General features: G+C 44.7%; 1 protein-coding gene across 1 annotated transcript in view; it reads left to right on the plus strand.

The window, feature by feature from the left end:
- TRAPPC9 (trafficking protein particle complex subunit 9) overlaps positions 1 to 16118 on the plus strand; it is an 875381-nt gene extending 859263 nt beyond the window's left edge. Inside the window, exons 21-22 of the mRNA XM_089654645.1 lie at positions 6614 to 6837; positions 10664 to 16118. Of these exons, the coding sequence (XP_089510771.1) occupies positions 6614 to 6837; positions 10664 to 10843 (404 nt within the window). The 3' untranslated portion in view covers positions 10844 to 16118. The remainder of the gene's footprint in view (positions 1 to 6613; positions 6838 to 10663) is intronic.
- The last annotated feature ends 8836 nt before the right edge of the window (positions 16119 to 24954 follow it).

Consider the following 24954-nt stretch of genomic DNA (forward strand, 5'->3'; position numbering starts at 1 on the left):
GGGCAACAACTTCAACTTAGAAAAGCCTGTCCACTGCCAGCACACTACAAAGTGGGACCATCAGCAAGAAGCTTGGTGAGGGGACAACTGTTGGAGCGATTATTCGCAAACGGAAGAAATACAAATAGCCATGAATCGCCCTCGGTCTTGAGCTCCATGCAGGATTTCACCTCATGGGGTAAGGATGATCACAAGAAAAGTGAGGGATCAGCCCAGAACCACATGGGAAGACTTGTGAATGATCTCAAGGCAGTTGGGACCACAGATCCCAAACAAACCCCTGGTAATACAATACGCCGCCATGGATTGAAATCCTGCAGCATCCGCAAGGTCCCCCCTCCTCAAGAAGACACATGTCCAGGCCTGTCTGAAGTTTGCCAATGAACAGCTCAATGATTCAGAGAAGGATTGGGAGAAAGTGCTGTGGTCAGAGGAGACCAAAATTGAGCTCTTTGGCAGTAACTCGACTTGCCGTGTTTGGAGGAAGGAAAATGCTGGCTATGACCCTAAGACCACCATCCCTACAGTCAAGCACGGAGGTGGAAACATTATGCTTTGGGGCTGTTTCTCTGCTAAAGGTACAGGCCGCCTTTGTCACATTGAGGGGCCAATGGACGGGGCCATGTATAGTAAAATCTTGGGTGAGAACCTTGTTCACTCAGCCAGAACACTGAAGATGGATCGTGGATGGGTCTTCGAGCATGACACTGACCCAGAACATACCGCCATGGAAACAAAGGAGTGGCTCAAGGAGAAGCACATTAAGGTCATGGAGTGGCCTAGCCAGTCTCCAGATCTTAATCCTATAGAAAAGTTATGGAGGAGCTGAAACTTCGAGTTGCCAAGTGACAGCCAAGAAACCTTAAGTATTTAGAGAAGATCTGAAAAGAAGAGTGGACCAAAATCCCTCCTGAGATGTGTGCGAACCTAGAAACCAAGTACAAGAAACGTTTTACCTCTGTGCTCGCCATTAAGGGTTTCAAGTCATGTTTTGCTTGGGGATCAAATACTTATTTTACTCACTTAACTGCAACTCAACTTATAACATTTGTATTGTGTTTTTTTTTTTTTTGGTTGATATCTGTCTCTATCATTTAAAACACACCTATTATATAAATAATAGACCCTTCATTTGTTTGTAAGTGGGCAAACTTACACAATCTTCAGGAGATCAAATAATTATTTTTCCCACTGTACTGGCAGGGGACAGGCTTTTATACTCAGACTGTGGCTGTTTTCTAGGACCCATTTAACACTTCAATGTTCTTATCTGTTGCCCATTGGGTCACGCCTTAAAGTGCGTTAAATGGGCTGCCAATGCTTAAGAATAAATGAATAAACAGACATGCAGCATTTTTCCGACACAGCATACCAGACTGCACAGTGAATTGTGGTGCCCTACAACGCATGTGCTTTGGAGCTGCATTGCCTTGGTGCTTTTATGTTTCAATATTTTTATTGAAAGATTTCAGTATAAAACAGGGTACGATAATACAGTTCACGGTCAAGTACATCAATACATTTTGTGTGAAATAAATTCCCCACCATTTGGCTGGGGACCTTATACACGTGAGTCGCATTGACCTGAGAGGTATGCTCGGTTTGGTGTGAACTGTATATGGGTTAGCATGTTATATAGAGGGGGTAAGGAACAAGGATGGGGAGGGTAAGGCGGGGAGGAGGGGAAGGTGGTGAAAGCACCAGTCAAGGGTAAAGGGTCTTAGTATTATATATTTAATTTATCAGCATTTTAAGGAACAGTTTGGGTTCTGTAGCCATCTAGACCATTGGTGTTTGTAGCCTTGGTGCTTTTGAGTGCCATTCTAAATGAACGACGCTGGATCACAAAAGTGGATGGCACTCCTTTGGTTTTGATGCACCTAGAATATATTTAGCAATATTTAACTGATAGGGTTAGCCGGGCTGGTTCACAAGATGGGTCTTGAGATGACAGTAGAGCCACTAGAAGGCCAGGCTGTGTCATCCAAGTGAGGTCTACAGGAGAAATGCTGATAGGTGACTGGTGTGTGTATAGAACCAGGAGGCCGCTTCTCTGATTATGAGCGGATGATTTACATATTGCCCCTGGAGAGCCGTTATAAGATCTCTGTAAGTAATAATTATTTCAAGAGGATGTCTGGGTTTGTGAAAGAACAGGAATTTGTCTTTAGTTATCAGCAGATGGATCCATCACGATTGAGTGAGAAAAACTAATGATGCTTTGTTAAGGCCTCTGTTTCCTTATTATTAATGTAATCTCTGCAATTATAGATTACAGCCCAACTGCAGGAAATGATCATTCTACAACATGGCTGGATGGAATTTTATACTCCGTTACTTATTTGTTATGAACGTGGCAGTTGATGGAGCGAATCATATCTGGGGGTGACCACAAGCCCCCCCAACATGGCCCCCAGTTCTTGATGCCTTAAACGTTTGTATTAGAAAGGGAAAGTTGAAGACTGGGAATGAGTTGGGTTCAGTCCAAACCCATTTGGAAGAACCCACGATAGCATTCTAGCTGGCCCAATCTGTTGCGGCCGAGGCACTCCTACCCCACTGTTACATGTACACATAGGGTTGAGGATGCTAACCATACAATTTACGTGGTATACTTGGACAGAGGGGTGGCTGTGGACGTGGTATGCTTGGACAGAGGGGTGGTTGTGGACGTGGTATACTTGGACAGAGGGGTGGCTGTGGACGTGGTATGCTTGGACAGAGGGGTGGTTGTGACGTGGTATACTTGGACAGAGGGGTGGTTGTGGACGTGGTATACTTGGACAGAGGGGTGGCTGTGGACGTGGTATGCTTGGACAGAGGGGTGGTTGTGACGTGGTATACTTGGACAGAGGGGTGACGGTGGACGTGGTATACTTGGACAGAGGGGTGACGGTGGACGTGGTATACTTGGACAGAGGAGTGGCGGTGGACGTGGTATACTTGGACAGAGGAGTGACGGTGGACGTGGTACACTTAGAGCCACATGGCCATGTAATCATATTAGGTCAATGATGTCATGACCATTTTGCCCCTTTTAGGTGGCAGCTGATTGGGCCGGCATGAAGGCTGTTATGTGACTGCTTCCTACGAGTTTTGCCAAACTGGGTTTGGGCCATGTTCAGACTGAACCCCGCTCATCCCTGGTTAGGACCTTTGTCAGGCTTTCTCTTCAGTCTGTGACCCCATTGGGGTCCCCCTATTCCAGATGCATGAAGTAAGTGGAAACCTCCCCAGCCAAGGGATGAAAATCTTTACCAAGTAATTATAGACCTGTTAGTTTATCTTCTATAGTTGGGAAGATACTGGAGAGTTTAATAAAAGACCACATAGAGGAGTTCTTGTTGGAAAAAAAATATTTTAAGCAACAGACAGCATGGATTCATGAAAGACAGAAGTTGTCAAATCTGATTTCTTTTTATGAGGAGGTGAGTAAAACCTTGGACAGAGGGGAGGCTGTGGAGGTGGTTTAGCAACACTTTAAGGGGGTATATGATCATCATGTATAATACATAAGGGGGGATATGATCTCCATGTATAATACATAAGGGGGGGATATGATCTCCATTTATAATACATAAGGGGGGGATATGATCTCCATGTATGATACATAAGGGGGGATATGATCTCCATGTATAATACATAAGGGGGGATATGATCACCATGTATAATACATAAGGGGGGATGATCTCCATGTATAATACATAAGGGGGGATATGATCTCCATGTATAATACATAAGGGGGGATATGATCTCCATGTATAATACATAAGGGGGGATATGATCTCCATGTATGATACATAAGGGGGGATATGATCTCCATGTATGATACATAAGGGGGATATGATCTCCATGTATAATACATAAGGGGGGGGGGGGATATGATCTCCATGTATAATACATAATGGGGGATATGATCACCATGTATAATACATAAGGGGGGGATATGATCACCATGTATGATACATAAGGGGGATATGATCACCATGTATGATACATAAGGGGGGATATGATCTCCATGTATGATACATAAGGGGGATATGATCACCATGTATGATACATAAGGGGGGATATGATCTCCATGTATAATACATAAGGGGGATATGATCTCCATGTATGATACATAAGGGGGGATATGATCTCCATGTATGATACATAAGGGGGATATGATCTCCATGTATGATACATAAGGGGGGATATGATCTCCATGTATGATACATAAGGGGGGATATGATCTCCATGTATGATACATAAGGGGGGATATGATCTCCATGTATGATACATAAGGGGGATATGATCACCATGTATGATACATAAGGGGGGATATGATCTCCATGTATGATACATAAGGGGGATATGATCACCATGTATGATACATAAGGGGGGATATGATCACCATGTATAATACATAAGGGGGGCGGGGATATGATCTCCATGTATAATACATAAGGGGGGATATGATCTCCATGTATAATACATAAGGGGGGATATGATCTCCATGTATAAATACATCAGTGGTTCATATAGTGAACTCGGTGTAGAGTTATTCCCCCTGAGGTCATCACAGAGGACAAGGGGGCGCTCTTTATGTCTGGAGGAAAAGAAATTTAATCTCCAAACACGGAAAGGTTTCTTCACAGTGAGAGCTGTGAAAATGTGGAACAGACTCCCTCAAGAGTTGGTTGTGGCCAGCTCAGTGGATTGCTGTAGGAAAGTCCTGGATTCTTTCTTGGATACACAGAATATAACTGGATATAACATTTATAGGTAAAGTTGATCCAGGGAATATCCGATTGCCTCTCGGGGTATACTTTGGATTCAGATGGATTGTAGCCATGTAGACCATATGTTGTCTTATGTAGTAGGACAGCCTACCCGTCAATGCCAGTTGGTACATTTGGGGAGCATTTTCGATAGCTGAGCACCAGTCAGCAGGATGGGGTGGGAGATTTCAATTTTTGTATGAGCAAGGAGCTTTTATTATAGCAGGATACATAGAAGAGAAAGAGTTTAACATGTTTCTGGTTGACAAGACTGCCAATTGGCTGCTACTATGGTCTTCTCTTGTCCCCAATAGTCAAAGACATGAGGCCACCACTAGACCATATGGTAAAAGGGGCGAAGTTCAAACTGATTTTTCTTACAAATGGGGGGGGGGGGGGGAAAGTTGGGTAATGCGATCTCTGTGGAGTGTAATATATTCTATGAAGAAATTTCAGCCGGAACAGATTGGTCACTGGCAGAGATCGTCCGTTTAATATATTTTGTTTCTGGTCAAAGGTTCAGTAAATGTTGGATATCATTAAGATGTTGGTGATTTAATTAGTCTGATTTTTGGTCTGATTTTTTTTCTGGATTACACTGTTCAACAGGTAAAAAGTTTTGGGCATAAAATTAGCTAATCTTACATAATTTTGGGGTGCTGAAAACGAAAATGACCCTAAAAAATGTTGATTGGCTCTAGTTTCCTAGATTTCTAGTATCTAATGACGTAAGCCATTCAAAATTATGATGCAACTTCAGCTGCATATTGCGCAATTGATACTGGTGACCAATAGAAAATTGCATGTATACTGAGATGATTCAATATTAGCATTTAATTGCATCACTTCACTGCATAAAAGCTGCAGTATCTGTAGCTGATTGTAGTTGGACAGCGTCTTTACATTTCGTTTTATGCTTATATAGGCTACTCAGTAATGCCTCGAACTTGTGTGAATAAAGCAGATCATTTCTGCTATATCTGCGGTGAAAGAACTTTTATCTCACAAAAAAGGAGGATAACAGGAATGATTAAGAAAGCCTACAACTTGTATTTTGGCTGCAAGATAGGAGACCAGGACAAGAGCTGGGCACCACATATATGCTGCAATTCTTGTGGGACGGCACTGGAGCAATGGTTGAATGGAAAAAAGGCATCTATGCCTTTCGCTGTGCCAATGATTTGGAGAGAGCCAACAGATCATGTTAGTAATTGTTACTTTTGTATGGTGCCTCCAATTGTAAAAGGGCTAAATAAGAAGAAAAAGTTATCTGTGCACTATCCAAATATTCCATCGGCAATACGTCCAGTTCCTCATGGAGAGGGGCTACCAATTCCTAAAGCACCAGAATCCTTCGTGGTTGAGTCAAGTGAGGAAGAACCTGAAGCGTGTAGTCACGTGCAGTTGTAAGAGATAGCCCTTTCCTCAAATACAAGAGAAAAGCCAAGAGAAGCAAAACCGACACAAACTGAAGACAAAACTAGTGAGAATCCTAAGTATTAAAATGATTCAACTTAGCTTATGGCTATAATTTTTCTTGGTAATCCTATGCAATATATTATGCCATTTAGGCTTTGTTATGTAGTCAATATCACTTGCTTTATATTTGTGGAAAGACATCTATCTATAGAATTATTGTGCATTATGTAGTCATTACGCCTATAGTAGAAAACTTTCCGTTTACAGAAAAACTAGAGCCAATTGACAAATTTCATTGTTATATTTGAACTCAGAATGTGAAATTCATTAAGAAATGGATCCTTTTGTTTCCAAAACTGGCAAAAAATAAAAATTTGTTGAACAGTGTTATCCATCAAAATGATTCACCCGTGTACTCTATTGTGTTTCAGATTTGCTGGTGGATGGAAAGCCATGTGACTACGACATCATCGCGGACTGTAAGGTCGGAGACCCCATACATCTGGAGGTGAGACTGACCAATCGCAGTAACAGCTCAGTGGGTCCATTTGCCCTGACGGTGATCCCGTACCAAGATTACCAGAACGGAGTCCATAACTACGACCTGAAAAACATTGTCACCTTCGTCGGCTCCAACACCTTCTACATTAATTCTGTAAGTATACAATCCGCGGGGATTTAGTCCATCGTATTACTGAGGACTTTATCGATGGTCCTTGTGTGCACACACACTGCACCTTGTCAATGAATACTGGAGCAAAGGTGGACTTGTTGCCTGTAGTACCCAGGCTGGCTCCTGTATGTAATGGTTCCACTATTGCTTGATTTTTGTTTTTTAACCCCTTCTCACTCACCCCAGCATCCCATTAAAAAGTTCTTTACACCTGGGGGAAGGATCAGTGTTCATGTGACCACTATGATTGGCTGTCACATGATCGGCAGCCAGTGCCATTGGCTACCAATTGTTATTTGGGACTGAGAGCCATCTTTGACAGCTTGGTCTCTGTGCTGGGGGCATGCAGTAAGCACAGAAGCAATGGCCGCCCAATGACATACATGTACGGCGTGTGGACATCAGAACTTTTCCAATGATAAATTTAAGTTTAAAGTGTTACTAAACCCACAACAGTCCAATCAGTCTGTAGATGCAGTAAAGCATGCTTGTTATACTCACTGTGGAATCTGAGGGGTTAATCCTCTGCATTGTGTAAAAAGGCTGTTTGATCCTGTCTTCTCTGATCCTCACCTTTTTCAAGCGACCACCGCTTATCTCCAGACTGAACTTTAGCAATACACACCAAACTGAGCATGTGGAGAATGGCTAGAGAGGTTTTTTTCTTTCTTTGGAGAGTGCATGTGAGCAGCACAGGGCCAATCAGGTATTTAGCAGTTTATATTTACTAAAATAATTGTACTTCCATGTTCTGTGTACTGTGGGTGACCAGATATAGTGAATGCAGGGTCCGGGGAGAGCGGATATAGTGAATGCAGGGTCCAGGGAGAGCGGATATAGTGAATGCAGGGTCCAGGGAGAGCAGATATAGTGAATGCGGGGTCCGGGAAGAACGGATATAGTAAATGCAGGGTCCGGGGAGACCGGATATAGTGAATGCAGGGTCCGGGGAGACCAGATATAGTGAATGCAGGGTCCGGGGATACCAGATATAGTGAATGCAGGGTCCGGGGAGACCAGATATAGTGAATGCAGGGTCCGGGGAGACCAGATATAGTGAATGCAGGGTCCGGGTAGAGCGGATATAGGAAATGCGGGGTCCGGAGAGAGCGAATATAGGAAATGCGGGGTCCGAGGAGACCGGATATAGTGAATGCAGGGTCCGGGGAGACCGGATATGGTGAATGCAGGGTCCAGGGAGACCAGATATAGTGAATGCAGGGTCCGGGGAGAGCGGATATAGTAATTGCGGGGTCCGGGGAGAGCGGATATAGTGAATGCAGGGTCCGGGGAGACCAGATATAGTGAATGCAGGGTCCGGGGAGACCGGATATAGTGAATGCAGGGTCCGGGGAGACCGGATATAGTGAATGCAGGGTCCGGGGAGACCGGATATAGTGAATGCAGGGTCCGGGGAGACCGGATATAGTGAATGCAGGGTCCGGGGAGAGCGGATATAGTGAATGCAGGGTCCGGGGAGAGCGGATATAGTGAATGCAGGGTCCGGGGAGAGCGGATATAGTGAATGCAGGGTCCGGGGAGAGCGGATATAGTGAATGCAGGGTCCGGGGAGAACGGATATAGTGAATGCAGGGTCCGGGGATACCAGATATAGTGAATGCAGGGTCCGGGGAGACCGGATATAGTGAATGCAGGGTCCGGGGAGAGCGGATATAGTGAATGCAGGGTCCGGGGAGAGCGGATATAGTGAATGCAGGGTCCGGGGAGACCGGATATAGTGAATGCAGGGTCCGGGGAGACCGGATATAGTGAATGCAGGGTCCGGGGAGACCGGATATAGTGAATGCAGGGTCCGGGGAGACCGGATATAGTGAATGCAGGGTCCGGGGAGACCGGATATAGTGAATGCATCGTCCGGGGAGACCGGATATAGTGAATGCGGGGTCCGGGGAGAGCGGATATAGTGAATTGCGGGGTCCGGGTAGAGCGGATATAGGAAATGCGGGGTCCGGAGAGAGCGAATATAGGAAATGTGGGGTCCGAGGAGACCGGATATAGTGAATGCGGGGTCCGGGGAGACCGGATATAGTGAATGCAGGGTCCGGGGAGACCGGATATAGTGAATGCGGGGTCCGGGGAGAGCGGATATAGTGAATGCGGGGTCCGAGGAGAGTGGATATAGTGAATGCGGGGTCCGGGGAGACCGGATATAGTGAATGCGGGGTCCAGGGAGAGCGGATATAGTGAATGCAGGGTCCGGGGAGACATGATATAGTGAATGCAGAGTCCGGGGAGAGCGGATATAGTGAATGCAGGGTCTGGGGTTTAGTGACACTTTAATCTGGTTAGATTTTCCCTAACCCCCCCAATATGAATATGCTAATTACATTTTTATTTTTCATCACTGGCTACCTGTGCTTTTCTATACAATGCAGGCAAATCATGGCAAGGTGCTGTACATTGCTTCCTGAAAACATCTCAGCGCCCTGCCTCAGTACTCCTCTCAAGAGCCCTCAGTCCTGATGCAAGTAATGGGCGGATTCTTGAATGGAGTTATGAAAATATCAAAATACCGAATAATAGATGGGTGGGTGTCAATCTGGAGGAGTGGGTGTCACTTGGCAGGCTTTATGTGCATGCAGACCGCCCTAGGTAATGTCCCCATGTGATTTTTATTATTATTATTATTATTATACAGGATTTATATTATTATTATTATTATACAGGATTTATATTATTATACAGGATTTATATTATTATTATTGTACAGGATTTATATTTATTATTATACAGGATTTATATTATTTATTATAATACAGGATTTATATTATTATTATTATACAGGATTTATATTATTATACAGAATTTATATTATTAATAAATATAAATCCTGTATAATCATATAAATCCTGTATAATAATAAATATAAATCCTGTATAATAATATAAATCCTGTATAATAATAATATTATACAGGATTTATATTTATTATTATACAGGATTTATATTATTATTATTATTATTATACAGGATTTATATTATTTATTATAATACAGGATTTATTTTATTAATATTATACAGGATTTATATTATTTATTATAATACAGGATTTATTTTATTATTATTATACAGGATTATTATTATTATACAGGATTTATATTATTATTATTATACAGGATTTATATTATTATTATTATTATACAGGATTTATATTATTATTATTATACAGGATTTATATTATTTATTATAATACAGGATTTATATTATTTATTATAATACAGGATTTATTTTATTATTATTATACAGGATTATTATTATTATTATACAGGATTTACATTATTATTATTATACAGGATTTATATTATTATTATTATTATACAGGATTTATATATTTTTATTATACAGGATTTTTATAGCGCCAACAGTTTGCTCAGCACTTTACAATATAACGGGAGACAATACAGTTCAATACAAGAAGGATAGGAGGGCCCTGATCCTGGGAGCTGTGATGCTGAATGAAAGAACCAAAATCCAATGAATGAAAGGGGTGGGGCCAGAAACAGGCTAGGGAGGAAAGCGCTAGATGATGCTGGGCACCCTCCATCCAGGAAATGAGGCGGAGCTCTATGTGACTTTCTGCAGCTTTTAATGCACATGGTGAGAAGCTCGCAGTGTGCAGTGAAATCAGAGGAAGCCATTTCAGTCCAGGAGAGGAGCTGCTACAACTGTACAAGACTGAAGGGGAGCCTGGAGATCAGATTTATTTATCACTTGTCACCTTTATAGTAGCGTTGGGTTCCTTTTATCATCACTGGTGACAATATCCATCTTTTTTTTTTTTTTTGCAGGTTCAGCCTACGGAATATTCGGTGTGTTTCGGCTCTTTGCTCTTCCTCTACACCGGAGACTTTTACCTGGATATAAAGTTTCAGGATGACAACTCCGCCCGGGAACTGCCGCTGTCTTGGTTTTGCCTCCCCAGCGTCCATATACGCGCCGTGAACGCCATCAGTGAGGCCCGGCTGTGATCAGACCCCTCTGTTGTTTCAATGATTCCATACGGCTTTTATGTACACCAAGACTAGATACTGCCCAGATATTTAAGAATTCGGAGAGTCATTTAGCATCTCCTTATCTTACCAATAAACAAATGTTATCCAGTTTTCATTATACGGTAATGTTGCCTCTCTCTGACCTCAGATGGACCATAGTTTTTTACAGCACATGATTTCATTGAGTGTCTGAAAGCATGCACGGAGGGAAGTTTCTAAAGGCACAGAGATGGATACAGCCTGAAGCATTATAGGGTGTTGCAGAAGAGAAGGCACCTCAACATTCATTTAAAATGTAAACCCTTATCCAGGGGTGGACTGACCATTGGGGAACTCGGGCACTGCCCGAGGGCCCGGGGTCAGCAGGGGGCCCCATGAGAGGTCCCTGGTACCTTTCATAGGCTTTTTTGGGTGTGATTTGAGTGTGGGCGAGGACACAGATGCCCCATGATTCCCTATTGCCCGGGGGCCCCATGAGTTGTCAGTCTGCCTCTGCCCTTACCTATTCTCAGTGAAGTGACTGGCCTCAGGTGATACACAGAAATGAAACAAATTCTCCTACATAGGTTGTACCTGTTTATCTGCAGAATCTCTCCTCTACATCTGTTCAAAGTATACAGGCTAGTCCTCCGTTCCAGAAGGCAGGGGGTGTGGATCTGATTTCACATACTGCACAGAATAGAACAGGGAGCTAAGTGTAATATGAGACCTGAGTGAAGGGAATGGACACACCCCCTCCCCCTACTCTTGCACCCACATCTAACTGAAAAAAACTTGTATAACACCTTCTGCAGAGGGTCCAAAGTTTACAGCAAAGGAAATCTGAACTGGCAGACACTTTCATGACAGCAGAATAGCTCACAGGGGACAGCAAGCGTAAGGTGAAAGGTTTTATTTGCTTGAATATGATAATGCAATCTAGGTGAGAATCATTCTCTTAGGATGTATTAGGCTCGGTTCACACCTATGCAGTTTGCCTTTGACCCGTTTCTGCATTGCGTTTAGCACCTGCGTTTTATTATACATTTTTGATGCGTTTTGCTTTTTTTTTATTATTAGGTTTTTTTCTTGTTGCTAGGCAGATTTAAAATGCAAACCACATCAAAAACACACTGCATGTTTTTCTGCAGCATCTCCATTGAAGTCTATAGAACCAGAAAACCCAACTTTTTGCGTTTAAAAAAAGTCCCTGACCCTTTAAAAAATGCACCGGGTGAAAACGCAGAGATGTGAACCTGTCCCATAGGTAGTCATGTTAAATAGACTGTACTGCGTTTCTGCAAAATGCTGCATAAAATGCTTAGGTGTGAACCGAGGGTACGAGAAGTTACATACCAGGAACTGATTTGCTGCTAGGGGTCCTTCGGGCTTTTTTTATCTGTCCTTCAGCTTGCTCTAAGACAGCAGAACACCGACAGACCGCAGTGCTGAATGATTGCTGCTGCTTGAGCCCGGGTTCACACGGGCAGACTGACAACTCATGGGGCCCCCGGGCAATAGAGGATCATGGGGCCCCTGTGTCCTTGCCAAAACTCAAAAAAACCTATGAAAAAGGTACCAGGGGCTTCTCATGGGACCCCCTACTAACCCCAGGCCCTCGGGCAGTGCCCGAGTTTCCAAATGGTCAGTCCACCCCTGGTGCAGAGTCGGATCGCATAGGTGTGAATACCCATGCGATCCGAATCTAGTGCGGACCAAAGGAAGGGTCCTGCACATTTTTGGTGCGGGTGTGGTGCGATTAGAGCCAATCAAAATGTATATCTCCAATCGCACCGCACATAAATCGCATGTGATTCGCACAGGAATGCGGTGCGGTTCCTGTGCGAATCACATGCGATTTACCGCACCGCATTCCAGTGTGAATCACATGCGATTTGTGTGCGGTGCGATTGGAGCCGTACATTTTGATTGGCTCTAATCGCACCCGCACCAAAAACGTGCAGGACCCTCCTTTTGGGCCGCACTCGATTCGGATCGCATGGGTATTCACACCTATGCGATCCGATTCCTGCATTTTGGGGACCACTTTCGGGGTGTTGTTAATTTACCCACCCGCTGCGGTTCGCATGAACGGGGTGCGATTCTGATGCGGTGCGGAATTTGCACAGAAAACGCTGCAAATTCCACACCGCGTCAGTGTGAACCCGGGCTGAGAGACAACATCATAATCAGTGAGCTGCTGCTGAACTGTCAGGAATGAACTCCCAGCCCCAAGTGGGATGATCTGCGGGTGATGAAAGGAAAGACTGTGAGATAATTGCGCATTTGTTCCTCCCGACCATCCTCCTGCACACTGACGCACAATCACGGCTGTACACATCCGACGCAGACATTGGACTGCAATGCTGTGTGCTGCAGCTTCAACAAGACTTCAGCAGCACATGCGGCTAATGCAGTTCTTTGGGGCTGCGATTCCGACTTGGCAGTACAGCAATTGACAGGCGGTAAGGAGGTGATATTTAACCCTACAAACACCTCTGAAAAGCGACCCGAGCATGGATTGCTTTTCAAAGGAATAGCAGCCCATGCCGCACACATGGACGAGCCCTTACAGTGTATCCTTCTTTTCCCTTCACTTTCTGTCCCAAAAACACAACCGAAAGTGAGAGGAGGTCCCTCAAAGTTCAGGGGAAATTCCTTTTTGGTTGTCACCTTTTACATGGCATTGAACTCTAGAACAGATTGCTATATTCTGGTATCTGGTGGAAAGGTCTCGCAGGCAACTCTCCATCAGCCAGGGTATGCTATCAGACCTTTGGAGGGGATCACACGGGTATCAGAGGATGGACGTGCAGACACTAGTTTGTACAATCCATACTTTTGAACTTTCAACTTAAGAAACAACGCGTTTCAGGCTCAAAACTCTCCCTTCACCAGGGCTGAAATAAAAAACACATTTTATCTCTTTTTTTTTTTAGCCCTTCCATGACAGCTAAGAACTGAGGCATTGGAAGGATGAGAATGCCACATTAGCTTGTACAGTTCATACTTTTTTTTTATACAACTTAAGAATCAACGCATTTCTGGCTCAAAACTCCACCTTGGGATGCTCTACACAAGACAAGACTTGTCTCCTTTATGGTTCTGAGCTCTCAGGAAAAAAATTGGATTAGTGTACTATTTGAATGCTGCGAAGGGTTTGATACCTGCTGACAGTACTAGGGTTGCAGGTTCATATCCCAACCATGCCACCACCTGCCTGGAGTTTGCATGTTCTCCCTGTGCCTGTGTGGGTTTCCTCCGGGTACTCCAGTTTCCTCCCACACTCCAAAGAGATGCTGGTAGGTTAATTGGCTCCTGTCTAAATTGTCCCTAGTATGTATATGTATGGATGTAAGTTAGGGACCCTATATTGTACACCCCTGAGAGTTAGGGACCTTAGATTGTACACCCCTTGAGGGTTAGGGACCTTAGATTGTACGCCCCTTGAGGGTTAGGGACCTTAGATTGTACGCCCCTTGAGGGTTAGGGACCTTAGACTGTACACCCCTTGAGGGTTAGGGACCTTAGATTGTACGCCCCTTGAGGGTTAGGGACCTTAGATTGTACGCCCCTTGAGGGTTAGGGACCTTAGACTGTACGCCCCTTGAGGGTTAGGGACCTTAGACTGTACGCCCCTTGAGGGTTAGGGACCTTAGACTGTACGCCCCTTGAGGGTTAGGGACCTTAGATTGTACGCCCCTTGAGGGTTAGGGACCTTAGACTGTACGCCCCTTGAGGGTTAGGGACCTTAGATTGTACGCCCCTTGAGGGTTAGGGACCTTAGATTGTACGCCCCTTGAGGGTTAGGGACCTTAGATTGTACACCCCTTGAGGGTTAGGGACTGATGTGAATGTACAATATATATGTAAAGCGCTGCGTACATTGACATCGCTATATAAGTACCTGAAATAAATAAATAAATATACCCAAATTTTAGAAGAAACAACAAGCACCGAGAGTAAAGGATTAGATAGGGTGGAGAGGACTTACAAATTGGAGGAACTCTACCATATGGAGGAAAATAGGATGGAGATTCTCCGTAAAAGATGGGAAAAGCGGGAAGAGTTTAAAAGGTCAAGTTCATACCTGGAATATAAATTTAAAAAAAAAAAAAGTAATATTGTTTTAGGATAAATAGAACTAGTAGGAAAAGAAAACAGTAAGGCCTGCGGGGGAGGGCTTAAAGGCTGGGGAGGTATGGGGCAGCAGGGAGGGGAAGGGAGAAGGGGAGAAAGGACACCAAGAGTAATGTCAATGTTTTGATACATTGTTAGATAAATATGAGTATCATAGTATGGTGGTTTTGTTAGTTTTTGTATAATGAAAATGGTATTTTGAAAATCTATAATAAAATATTTAGAAAAAAAATAGAAAACTTCACCTTCATCACGGCTGAAAAACCCTTTCTTTCTTGTCTTACTTTTAGCTTTAATAAAAGGGGAGTTTTGAGCCCAAAAAATAATGATTCTCAAAGTGTTCCTAAACCCACAACCGTACAATCAGTCTGTATATGCAGTAAATGCGTGTTCTACAACTGTGAACCGAGCTTTTATTACACCTTTATTGGTATTAATCCTGCTCTGTAGCTTTCTAAGTCTTGTGTCACAATTATGTATATAGAAGAATTATTTTTTATTGTTTTTGCTTTTGGTGTTGCATTTCAGCCCTGATGAAGGGGGTGGTGTTACGTGTTGGCTTTGTAGAAGATCTGTCCTAGGAATGAACCTGCAATATCACTGTGTAGAGCTTCGGTGATAGACTTACCCATCCCTATCATGGTGATTGTGGAGATCCCTTGGTGGGCAGAAGGTGCCAGCCCAATATTCGAATCTTCCAAATTTAGAACACCGCCATACCTTTTGGATCATAATAATAATAATTATTATATAAAATGAACGTATACAGAGACGTCAAGGTTCCAGCGCCATGTACCCCATGCATGTTCATTCCATGTCACCTTTTGGTAAACTCCAACCATGAGAACATTTTACCTTCAACCAATGAACCGCTCATTCTCATCACTCGGACCAAAAATGACCAATCCATGTTCCTTCCTGTAGAAACGATGTAATGAGCGAATTTGGATGTCTATGAACTGTGCTGTGTACACAAGAATGGCGGAGGACAATAAACGGACATGGACAGTATACTAAAATCTGATGGTAATTGTTTCCTACAATGGTTTGTATGACGTTGTTGTGATGAATGTCTCAACTGTGACCACCTACCTGAACTCCAAAATAAAGCAGCCTTGTGTCATCTGTCCAACGTATGTGAATAGTCTGTATATAGCATGGCGTTCAACTCGGATGATATAGGCTGGGCTGCTACCTAATTATTCTGGACCACATACAGCCAATACTACCAAGTGGGGCCCCCGAGTCCTTCCCTCCCACCTCTATGTATAGATTGATGAGGATGTAAAGCTCATTGTCATATGTTTGGTATTTATATCCATAATATACCATATATTTATATGGTACTGCATCACATTCCCCCTCTCCCTAGGAATCGCATTGTATCCCCCCCTCTCCCCAGGGATCACATTATATCCCCCTCTCTCCCTAGGGATCACATTATATCCCCCTCTGCCTAGGGATCACATTATATCCCCCTCTGCTTAGGGATCACATTATATCCCCCTCTCCCCAGGGATCACATTATATCCCCCCCCCCTTTCCCCAGGGATCAAAAATCTGTTCTACAGAATGCTCAAAAAAAAATAAAGGAACCCTTTATTCTTGTATAGCACCGAGTCAATGAAACTCCTGGGATATTTATCTGGTCAGGTAAGTAGCAGAGGGGGTCGTTAATCAGTTTCAGCTGCTTTGGTGTTAATGAAATTAACAGGTGCACTAGATGGGCAACAATGAGACTACTCTCAAAACCGGAATGGTTTTCAAGGTGGAGGCCACTGACATTTTTTCCCTAGTCATCTTTTCTGACTGTTTTTCACTAGTTTTGCATTTGGCTAGGGTCAGTGTCACTACTGGTAGCATGAGGCCATACCTGGACCCTACAGAGGTTGCACAGGCAGTCCATCTCCTCCAGGATGGCACATCAGTACCTTCCATTGCCAGAAGGTTTGCTGTGGCTCTAGCAGATTCCAGGAGACAGGCAGTTACTCTAGGAGAGCTGGACAGGGTCATAAAAGGTCCTTAACCCATCAGCAGGACTGGTATCTGCTCCTTTGTACAAGAAGGAACAGGATGAGAACTCTCAAAGCCCTACAAAATGACCTCCAGCAGGCCACTGGTGTGAATGTCTCTGACCAAACAATCAGAAACAGACTTCATGAGGGCCTGACGTCCTCCAGTGAGCCTTTGCTCACTGCCCGGCACCATAGAGGCTCGATTGGCATTTGCCATTGAACACCAGAATTGGTGGGTCCACTGGCACCCTGTGCTTTTCACAGATGAGAGCAGGTTCACCCTGAGCACATGTGACAGACGTGAAAGGGTCTGGAGAAGCCGTCGAGAACATTCTGTTGCCTGTAACCTGGTTCAGCATGACCGTTTTGGTGGTGGGTCAGTGATGTTCTGGGGAGACATATCCATGGAGGGACGCACAGACCTCTACAGGCTAGACAATGGCACCCTGACTGCCATTAGGTATCGGGATGAAATCCTTGGACCCATTGTCAGACCCTACACTGGTGCAGTGGGTCCTGGGTTCCTCCTGGTGCGGTGGGTCCTGGGTTCCTCCTGGTGCGGTGGGTCCTGGGTTCCTCCTGGTGCGGTGGGTCCTGGGTTCCTCCTGGTGCACGACAATGCCCGGCCTCATGTGGAGAGTATGCAGGTAGTTCCTGGAGGATGAAGGAATTGATACCATCGAATGGCCCCCACGCTCGCCTGACCTAAATCCAACAGAACTCCTCTGGGATGTCATGTTTCGGTTCATCCGACGCCACCAGGTTGCACCTCAGACTGTCCAGAAGCTCAGTGATGCCCTGGTCCAGATCTGGGAGTAAATCCCCCAGGACACCATCCGTGGTCTCATTAGGAGCCTCCCCCGACGTTGTCAGGCATGCATACAAGCACATGGGGGCCATACAAACTACTGAGGACCATTCTGAGTTGCTGCAATGACATTTTAGCAAAATGGACTCGCCTGCTGCATCATTTCTTCACTTTGATTTTCGGGGTGTCTTTGAATTCAGTCCTCTGTAGGTCGATCATTTTCATTTCCATCAAACAATGGGGAATCCTTATGTTCCTCACACATTACCCCGTCCATGTCAGTATAGAGATCCAGCAGGAGATTCATCCCCATTGAGATCTGATTGGCTTTCAAAGTGTTCCTTTTATTTTATTTGACCAGTTATAGGACACCATAGCTGTTTGAACTGCAAAGGGGATTTTTAATAACATTAAGATACAAAATATCTTTTGGAGATGTAATGTATGTTGTGTTCATTTTTAATGGTCTAATAGCAGGTGTTCAATTCTATGAACAATAAATGACAGAATATAGGAAGAAAGCATCATGTATTTTTGGTGAGGCATTGCCATGTTTATCTCAAAGTGTAACTCTGCGTATAAATAAGGGAGCATTTACCTGCCAAAGTGTATTTCTGTTCATCCAGTCCTGCGATTCGCACAGCTCTGCCACACAGCACAGCCCCATCTGGTTTTTCTTTGCAGTGTCCATGTTATTTTTTAGCACATGAGCACTACAGCACAACTGTGCTGCTTCTTGCTCTCTCACTCTGAGTTCTGCTGTACAGGGTCTTACACTGCTTGCCTTAAAAAAAATAAATGTATTGATATGTCACTGAATTTGTTTTTTCATGCTGCATGCATGTGAAGTAATGTGTACCTGTATCACTTCCAGGCATTTACTATCTCTCACAGAGATCACAGTACTCCCCTGATAATGCGTTCACCCACTTTTCTCTCTAGAAGAATGGCGCCATCTTTGTTCAGGCATCATCCAGGGTCACCATCTGCTTCCTGGACTGAGATGCAAGCTCAGAGATGACACAGTCAAGTAAATCATGGTGCTTGGTGGCTGTGTTCACAAATGTTGGACACAAATCAGCCCCTGAAGCAGCCTCTTGCCTTGTGAATTGCTGCATAGGTACAATGTCGCAGTTGGATCGCTGGGGGAGAGGAGACTGAGGAAAAGCTTCCCCCTGCTTGCAGCAGACTGATGACATTATCTCAGCCTAATAAAGTCATTACACTTGCTCAGGTGCAGCTTTGTGATGACATAAAGTGTTTTTTTTTTTTAACAAAAATGTACTGTTACTGTATAGGGCCTTGAAAAAGTCTTCCTCCCCCTTGGAATTTTCCACATTGTCATGTTACAACCAAAAACATTAATTAATGTATTTTATTGGGATTTTGTGTGATAGACCAACACAAAGTGGCACATAATTGTGAAGTGGAAGTTAAATGATTAATGGTTTTCAACATTTTTTACAAATAAATATCTGAAAAGTGTGGGGTGCATTTGTATTCAGCCTCCATTACTCTGATACCCCTAACTAAAATCTAGTGGAACCAATTGCCTTCAGAAGTCACCTAATTAGTAAATAAGGAGTCCCCCTGTGTGTTATGTGATCTCAGTATAAATACAGATGTTCTGTGAAGCCCTCAGAGGTTTGTTAGAGAACTTTAGTGAACAAACAGCATCATGAAGGACAAGGAACACACCAGACAGGTCATGGATAAAGTTGTGGAGAAGTTTAAGGCAGCGTTAGATTATAAAAAACTTATCCAAAGCTTTGATTATCTCACAAAGCACTGTTCAATCCATCATCTGAAAATGGAAAGAGTACGGCACAACTGCACACCTACCAAGACATGGCCGTCCACCTAAACTGACAGGCTGGGCAAGGAGAGCGTTAACCAGAGAAACAGCCAAGAGGCCCATGGGAACTCTGGAGGAGTTGCAGAGATCCACAGCTCAGGTGGGAGAATCTGTCCACAGGACAACTATTAGTCCTGCACTCCACAAATCTGGCCTTTATGGAAGAGTGCCAAGAAGAAAGCCATTGTGGGAAGAAAGCCATAAGATGTCCTGTTTGCAGTTTGTGAGAAGCCATGTGGGGGACACAGCAAACGTGGAAGAAGGTGCTCTGGTCAGATGAGACCAAAATTGAACTTTTTGGCCTAAAAGCAAAACGCTATGTGTGGCGGAAAACTAACACTGCACATCACCCTGAACACACCATCCCTACTGTGAAACATGGTGGTGGCGGCATCATGTTGTGGGGATGCTTTTCTTCATCAGGGCAGGGAAGCTGGTCAGAGTTGATTAGAAGATGGATGGAGCCAAATACAGGGCAATCTTAGATGAAAACCTGTTAGAGTCTGCAAATGACTTGAGACTGGGGCGGAGGTTCACCTTCCAGCAGGACAACGACCCGAAACATCCAGCCAGAGCTGCAATGGAATGGTTCAGATCAAAGCATCTTCATGTGTTAGAATGGCCCAGTCACAGTCCAGACCTAAATCCAATGGAGAATCTGTGGCAAGACTTGAAAATTGCTGTTCCCAGACGCTCTCCATCCAATCTGACAGAGCTTGAGCGATTCTGTAAAGAAGAATGGGCAGAAATGTTCCTCTCTAGATGTACAAAGCTGGTAGAGACATCCCCAAAAAGACTTGCAGCTGGAATTGCAGCCAAAGGGGGTCCTACAAAGTATTGACTCCGGGGGGGCTGAATACAAATGCCGCCACACTTTTCACATATTTATTTGTAAAACATGTTGAAACCAATTTCTTATTTTCCTTCCACTTCACAATGATGTGCCACTTTGTGTCGGTCTATCACATCCAATCCCAATAAATACATTGATGTTTTTGGTTGTAACATGACAAAACGTGGAACATTTCAAGGGGTGTGAAGACTTTTTCAAGGCACTGTATATAGTGACACATCAGAATTGTATTCCTACAGTTACTAAGTGATCTACATTAGGCCAAGCAATGAAAAGGTAAACGAGAAGAGGACTTTGCTCGGTGTGGAGGTTTTTCAGTAAAATATTGCAGCATCCCTCACATAGCCGATACATGACTTGTATTTGCAGTCGCCGCAGCGCAGGGAGAACACCTGATGTCTCTGATAAAATGATGTTTTCTTTCCGTTTACTACGATAAGGGGAATTGGTTAATTCTGTCACTGCAGTCTCTTGACCTGCCCATTAATAACCTCATTAGCAAGCGCGCAGTGAAATAGATACCGCAGTTACCACGCTGACAGCTCGCAGTCGGGAATGCTGCTTTTCTGGGGGTTTTTTTTGGAAGGATCATTATCATGTCATAATCTTCAAGCCAATATAAAATTACACCCGGGTCCAGGGGTTGCACGTGGCATGAAGACATCCTCTAATTACACTGTCACTTTATTTTCTGGCATGTCCACTGCTAATTTTATGGTGGCAGCCTATGTATAACGGGGCGGAATGCTACTCATTACAAAGAGGCAGCTACAAAGAACAGTATGGCTCACAAATATAAGATTTATATAGCAATTTATATAGTCTTGTGACCCGCCCCCGCTGTGTTCCATGCTCCTGCCCCGCCTTGCCTCGCCATGGAAGAACACTGAATTACACTGTCACATTATTTTCTGGCATGTCCACTGCTAATTTTATGGTGGCAGCCTATGTATATCGGGGCGGTGGCACAACATTTACTGATGCTACTCATTACAAAGAGGCAGCTATACAGCTAAAAAGAACAGTATGGATCTCAAATATAAGATTTGTATAGCAATTTATATATCTTGTGACCCGCCCCCGCTGTGCTCCATGCTCCTGCCCCGCCTCCTGCTTGAACAGGTGACCACACCTTTTATGCTGCTCACTGATGATGCCCCGCCTCTGAGCTCTCTCTATTCTGTAACCCTCATCCAAGTCCCTCCCCTCTCCCACCTGTCATTGGGCACTCCCTCTGTAAGCCTGATTTTGGATGGCATGTGACAACATCCTCTATTTACACTGTCACTTTATTTTTTGGATGTCCACTGCTAATTTTATGGTGGAAACCTATGTATAACGGGGCGGAATGCTACTCATTACAAAGAGGCAGCTAAAAAGAACAGTATGGCTCACAAATATAAGATTTCTATAGCAATTTATATACTCTTGTGACCCGCCCCCGCTGTGCTCCATGCTCCTGCCCCGCCTCCTGCTTGAACTGGTGATCACACCTTTCTGCTGCTCACTGGTAATGCCCCGCCTCTGAGCTCTCTATTCTGTAACCCTCGTGCAAGCCCTTCCCCTCTCCCACCTGTCATTGGGCACTCCCTCTGTAAGCCTGATATTGGATGGCACGTGACAACACAAAGATTTCAGTAGGTTGCCCCTGCTGGATTTCATTGAAAATACCTTGAGACATTTGCAGGAATTCAGAGGTTATTTTTTCATATACTTGCTTTGGATTTTTTTCACATTTTTTTCTAATGTACTGTACCACCCTCCTAGGTAGGTTCCTAGTGTGATAGGTACATTTTTTTCTTTATGGATCTCCTGTAATCATTGGAGCAGCTATCGATTGCTCTGGGCTGTTCTAGATCTCACAGGTTGCGAGTCTGATAGCTTCCCCCTGCATTCTAGAGGCTTCCAGAACATAGATGGCTGCTGGGACAGTCAGATGGCCAGCTGGACTATTGATTGTGCTGCAGCCAATCCCTGAGAAGGTGTATCCAGTGGGTGGCTGGGGGGAACATAAATAGTCTAGGCCAGTGGTGGGCAACCTTTTTTTTCAACTGAGCCAAATCTCGCCAAAACCACGATTGAAATTTATTTTGAGAGCCACATTTTTAAAACTGAAAATACATCCCCCATATAGTAATTCATCCCCCATAGTAATTCATCCCCCATAGTAATTCATCCCCCATAGTAATTCATCCCCCATATAGTAATCCATCCCCCATATAGTAATTCATCCCCCATAGTAATTCATCCCCCATATAGTAATTCATCCCCCATAGTAATTCATCCCCCATAGTAATTCATCCCCCCCATAGTAATTCATCCCCCCTATAGTAATTCATCCCCCCTATAGTAATTCATCCCCCATAGTAATTCATCCCCCATATAGTAATTCATCCCCCATATAGTAATTCATCCCCCATAGTAATTAATCCCCCATAGTAATTCATCCCCCCTATAGTAATTCATCCCCCCTATAGTAATTCATTCCCCATATTGTGTCAATTCACTTACCTTCCGCGCGTTCCTCTCGCCGTGTTCCCGCGCCGTTCCGGTCTTCAGGGCGGACTGTGAGAGGAGAGGAGTTTGTCCTGACAGCCAATGTTTGCCACGCTCCGCGGGCCGGATTAAAAGGTCCGCCGGGCCGTATAAGGCGCATTTGGCCATTGCTGGGCTAGCTGCAGAGTCCTGACTTTTGGGGCGGCCGCCCGAGAGGAGGGAGGGGAGCGGGTGCCCGGCACACAGAAGAGCCGCATTAAAGTGTGTAAAGAGCCGCATGTGGCTCGCGAGCCGCGGCTTGCCGACCACTGGTCTAGGGTCTGTAGCAGCCCTGTTCTTTTCCTGCTGGAGACATTCCCAGCCTCAGGGGCTGCTGCCCCTTTGGGGGTAGTTCTGCTGGAGTATGCCGATATTCATCAAGGTCTGAACTATAGCAGAGTTGGGGATTCATATTCATAATTACTTTTGGAGCTATCTATGATGTTTCACCTAAGGATCTGGTCTGGCAAACTCACTGAAGAGTGTCCGGTGGGGGCAGGAAGCCCTGGGACATTGTGAGTACTGACCTGAGCTTAAAGCAAACTCAGGGGAAAAAACAACTTGGTTCATGCAGTGGGGCTGTGCTGGCAGGGCTGCTGTTAGAAACCACCAGGTCCCTTACACCCATCTGACAGGGCCCCTCCAAACCACAAGGCCTCATACAGCCAACCTAACAGGGCACACCCCATCCCCACAAAAACAAAACAGTTTACTGTGCTTCAGTTATGAATGAACACAGTGAATTATTGGTAAAGATCACTCACTGTGTTCATTCAGGAATGGAAGGGGGTGGTCAATTACTGATTACTGGAACTGGTCCCTTGTATGGTTCTCTCTGCAGCAGCTGAAAGCCAGCCGGGGAGGGGAAGAGGAGAAAAAGCCAGCTTTCAGCTGCTGCAGGGAGAGCCATACATTGGTTTGGTACATTGGATTGGTTCCAGTAATTGCCTTGTTCACCCTTCCTGCCCACATCCAACTCACCTAGCTGCCTGGGCCCGCCTGCAGGCCTAGGCCCCCCTACAGGAGGACTGGTGGTACCCCCTTATCCACGGCCCTGTGTGCAGGCACTGCACGGGACAAATGCTCATTTTGTTCTAAGGGAGAGGACACCGAAGATACAGTATACTCACCTGACCCACCGATCCTCCCAGCACAAGACCAGTTCTTTCGGTTCCTGACCCCGATGCGGTCCAGCGGTCTTGTAAATGGGCTGTTCCTGACATCAGCATGCTCAATGCACACTCCACAGGCAGGAACAGTCCACCGCTGAACCGTGGGGGAGCATGATTTTTCGTAGGATCAGTGGCTCAAGTGAGTATAAACTTTGTCCTCAACCCTAGAAAAAATAACCAGACGATTGATGCAGTGCGACATGAACCTTAAGTGCTGCTTTAAAGACTGTTCAAAGAAATTTCACCCAGTGAAATGTGTCCTCCTGTCAGGATTTTTGGAGTATCCCATACCACCCCAATCCCTCTCCTGTTACCAGTTCTCCAAGCAATAAATTAAAAAAAGGCATCCCCTGGACTGTTTAATGAAGCCAGAGTGAATGGGTAGCCTCTACACTGGGGAAGTACCAATTAAAATCAACGAATCCTACAAGGGTAGCGCTACACCCAATATCAAATTAGCTGTTGGGCAGATGTACCATCGCAGATATGCCTCCAACAGGGGCGGACTGACAACTCATGGGGCCCCCGGGGCAATAGGGGATCATGGGGCCCCTGTGTCCTGGCCCAAACTCAAAAAAGCCTATATAAAGGTACCAGGGGCATCTCATGGGGCCCCCTACTGACCCCGGGCCCTCGGGCAGTGCCCAAGTTTCCAAATGGTCAGTCCGCCCCTAGCCTCTAAAGTGAATTTATAGTCTAGCATGGAAGCAGATTAAGTAAAGTTTAAAGT

Source organism: Staurois parvus, unplaced genomic scaffold (genome assembly GCF_062004578.1).
Source record: "Staurois parvus isolate SC_StPar_1 unplaced genomic scaffold, SC_StPar_1.0 ptg000783l, whole genome shotgun sequence".
Taxonomy (NCBI): domain Eukaryota; kingdom Metazoa; phylum Chordata; class Amphibia; order Anura; family Ranidae; genus Staurois; species Staurois parvus.